The sequence below is a fragment of the Triturus cristatus genome, chromosome 6, assembly GCF_964204655.1.
Source record: "Triturus cristatus chromosome 6, aTriCri1.1, whole genome shotgun sequence".
NCBI classification, from domain to species: Eukaryota; Metazoa; Chordata; class Amphibia; order Caudata; family Salamandridae; genus Triturus; species Triturus cristatus.
In genome coordinates this window covers 804440999-804444058 of record NC_140589.1, presented here as the reverse complement: position 1 = coordinate 804444058, position 3060 = coordinate 804440999, and the positions used below count along the sequence as shown (strand labels likewise).

The window sequence follows — 3060 nt, the reverse complement described above, 5'->3', positions numbered from 1 at the left end:
GGCTAATGGCTCAGTGTAGAGGAGGCGCACCCACCCAATAAAGTTAGGACCGAAGCCCTTCTTTTTGAGGACCGCCATCATATAAGGCAATTTGAGCGTATCGAGTGCCATAGCGGCATCCAACGATACCACAACCGCGTCTTCCTGGATCGTGTGGCAGCGTCCTAACACTCCGTGGAGTCGTCGCAGGTTGAGCGCTGTGTTGCGGTGCGGCATGAAGCCCGATTGGTCTGGGTGGATCAGTTTGGTAATTATCGACTTGATCCTATTTGCGAGGAGCTTCGCGAGGATTTTGGGTTCAGCATTTAATAATGATATTGACCTGTAAGAAGTGCACAGCTCTCAAGGTTTCCCTTCTTTAGGGATGGCCACCAGAGTGGCGATACACTGGTCTCTTGGTAGCTTCCCCAAAACATTACTGTCCTCAAACATATTCTTAAGGTGTTGACCCAGGCACTCAGGTTTGAGCTTGTAATAGGGAGGCCGTAGGGTCCTAGGGCTTTCCCGGGCCGGAGTTCATTGATTGCCTTGGCCAGCTCTGCTGTGGTGAGTTCACCGTCCAATGTCTCTCGGTCACTGTCAGAAAGGGTGGGCAGCTTAATGTCGGCCAAAAGCACGGAGGAATCTTCCTCCGACTGTTCCACCCCCCCTGCTGTATACTCTTTTGAAATGTGCTGCAAACTCGCTGATTATCTCCTGAGGTTCAGTAAGGGGGGCATCCCCCTCAGTCTGAAGCTCAGACACCACCCTCTGCGCTTTCTGCTTTTTGTCCAGCCAGGCTATTAATTTGCCCGCTTTGTCCCCTTGGTCATACAATCAGCCGTCTCTGCCTCTTGCTATGTTTTTAGCAGCATCGGTAGCTAGTTCCTTATATTCGGCCGCTTTAAGCTGCATCTGATGCAGAGCCCCCGGAGTCCCATCAACCTGTGCTGCCCCCTCCAGAACAAGAAGATCACACTCGCTGGTGAGCATTTGTGCCTCCTTTTCTTTGCGCTGTCCGGCAATTATGGAGAGGGCTTCACCCCTCAGTACGGTCTTAAATGCTTCCCAGAGGACAGCAGTGGATTCCACCGTCCCAACGTTTTCTCTGAAGTATTGGTCTATCGAGCGGGTGATCTACCTCTTGATCCCAGGATTGCGTAAAAACCAGGGGTTTATGGGTGCAACACAGCCTATCTTTTGTTCCCCAATAGTAAGATGTGCCCATATAGGGGAGTGGTCAGATATACCCCGTGCCAGATGTTTGATCTCTTGAATGGTAGTGTCATGCTGCAGAGGTGTAAGGATATAGTCTATCCTAGAAAAAGTGTGATGTGGTCCCGAGAAGAATGTGTACTGCTGTAGGTTTGGGTGGCGCATACGCCAGAGGTCAACTAATCCGAATGCCTCCAGGAAATTGGAGAGCCACATGTGCCCCATCGCAATGTCTCGGGCGGGTGCCTATCCAGTCCTCCCGACACTACTGCGTTGAAGTCCCCACCAATTAGAAGTTGCCCCTCAGGAAGGGAGAGGAGAAGTTTACCCAGATCATGGTAGGACTGAGTTTGGAGACCCTGTGGGATATAAACCGTCACCAAGTTAAGTATGTGTCCTTCCCACTTCCCAGAGAGCACCGCATACCTCCCCAGTGGGTCAGTCTCCGAGTGCTCAATGACAAATGGAAAGTTACAGCGCACCAGAATGCCCACCCCGCGGGATCCCGAAGTGAAGCCGGCATGTGTCGCCAGTGTAAAGCCCCATCTGCTGAGTGCTTGGCATCTGTTGCCGATGAGGTGCGTTTCTTGTAAGAGGACAATATCTGGGAGGTGTTGTTTAAGAAATTGAAGTACAATACTCCTCTTGAGCTTGTCTCCCAACCCGTTAACGTTCCAACTAAAGATTTTCAGACTTTTATCCCACCTTGTAGCCATCACTGAAAGCTATCCCAGTACGTAATCCGTAGTTCCTGCAACGGCGCACCCTCCCACAAGTACATTCCCTGCATGACCAACTTAAGCCCTCACCCCACCAGACATCACCAACTATCCAAAAATAACAATCCAACTGTCGCCCCCTCACCTCCCCCCACCCTGCCACCCTGCCACGTAGGTTTACAACGACCCACATCCCCCAACTAGCAGACCGCCTTTTGCCCCAAACAAAGGAGAGAGCGAAAAACACTCCCCCTCCCCCCGAAGAACTGTTAGGTGGGGTAGTACGCTGGCACCAACTCCAGCTGCTGAGCGCCTTTCCCCATATCTTTAGTAGCTGTTCAAGTATATGCACACATATTACAAATAGACCCAGATGGCACAATCAGTTCCATCTCGTCCCCCATCAATCCACTGCTCAATGTCCCATGGCAGGCAGGGCATTCTGCCTGTGAAGTGCAAATAATTAAAGTCAGGAAGTGTCTCCGGCCCCACCCGTTTAGATCCGCCAAGTTCCGGGCATGAAGAAGACAGCGTCTCTCAGTTGGCACCGCCCCAGGAAAACCATCCCCTCACTAACATAGAAAAGATTATACATTACAGTACGACTTGCAGATACCTGAGAATGTAGTCTCTCCAATCAACGCGAGTCCACTAGCGTCTCTGAGCGCCGCCCATGTTAGGGCTGCGGGATTTCGATCGCCATGACCGCTGACTTGTTCTGTCGGTATCAGACCTGTCATCCAGTGATCCCGGTGACTTGGCCCGGGTGTCTCTCCACTCGTCCCCTGTAGCAGTTGCCGACGTCTGCGATGCGCCTCTGTCTAGCCAGTCCTACACCTCTGAAGGCGTAGTGAAGAAGAGGGATTTGCCTCCATTGATTATCTTGAGCTTTGCAAGGAAGATCATCATGTATTTAATACCTTTTCCCTGAAGCGCCGCTTTCACCGCATTAAATGAGCGCTGCTCCCGTTGCACTTTGAGTGTAAAATCAGGGAAGAACCTGACTGTTGCGTTCTCATATTGTAGGTCTTCCATCTGTCTGGTGGCCTGCATGACGGCGTCCCGGTCCCTATAGTTGAGGATTTTCGCAATGATGGTCCGCGGTGGGGCTCCAGGTTTAGGCGTGGGGATAGGTGCCCGGTGCTCC

At 51.8% G+C, this 3060-nt stretch overlaps 1 protein-coding gene across 1 annotated transcript; it reads right to left on the bottom strand.

Annotated features, from left to right (window-relative positions):
* Positions 1-1373: 1373 nt before the first annotated feature.
* Positions 1374-1910, bottom strand: LOC146817899 (DNA repair nuclease/redox regulator APEX1-like). The gene has a single exon (XM_085609705.1). The coding sequence runs from the start codon at positions 1908-1910 to the stop codon at positions 1374-1376; it is 537 nt and encodes a 178-aa protein (XP_085465831.1).
* Between the last annotated feature and the right edge of the window lie 1150 nt (positions 1911-3060).

Excerpts from the sequence above, each read along its gene's own strand:
- LOC146817899 (XM_085609705.1), bottom strand. The coding sequence starts at position 1,910 with ATGGCTACAAGGTGGGATAAAAGTCTGAAAATCTTTAGTTGGAACGTT.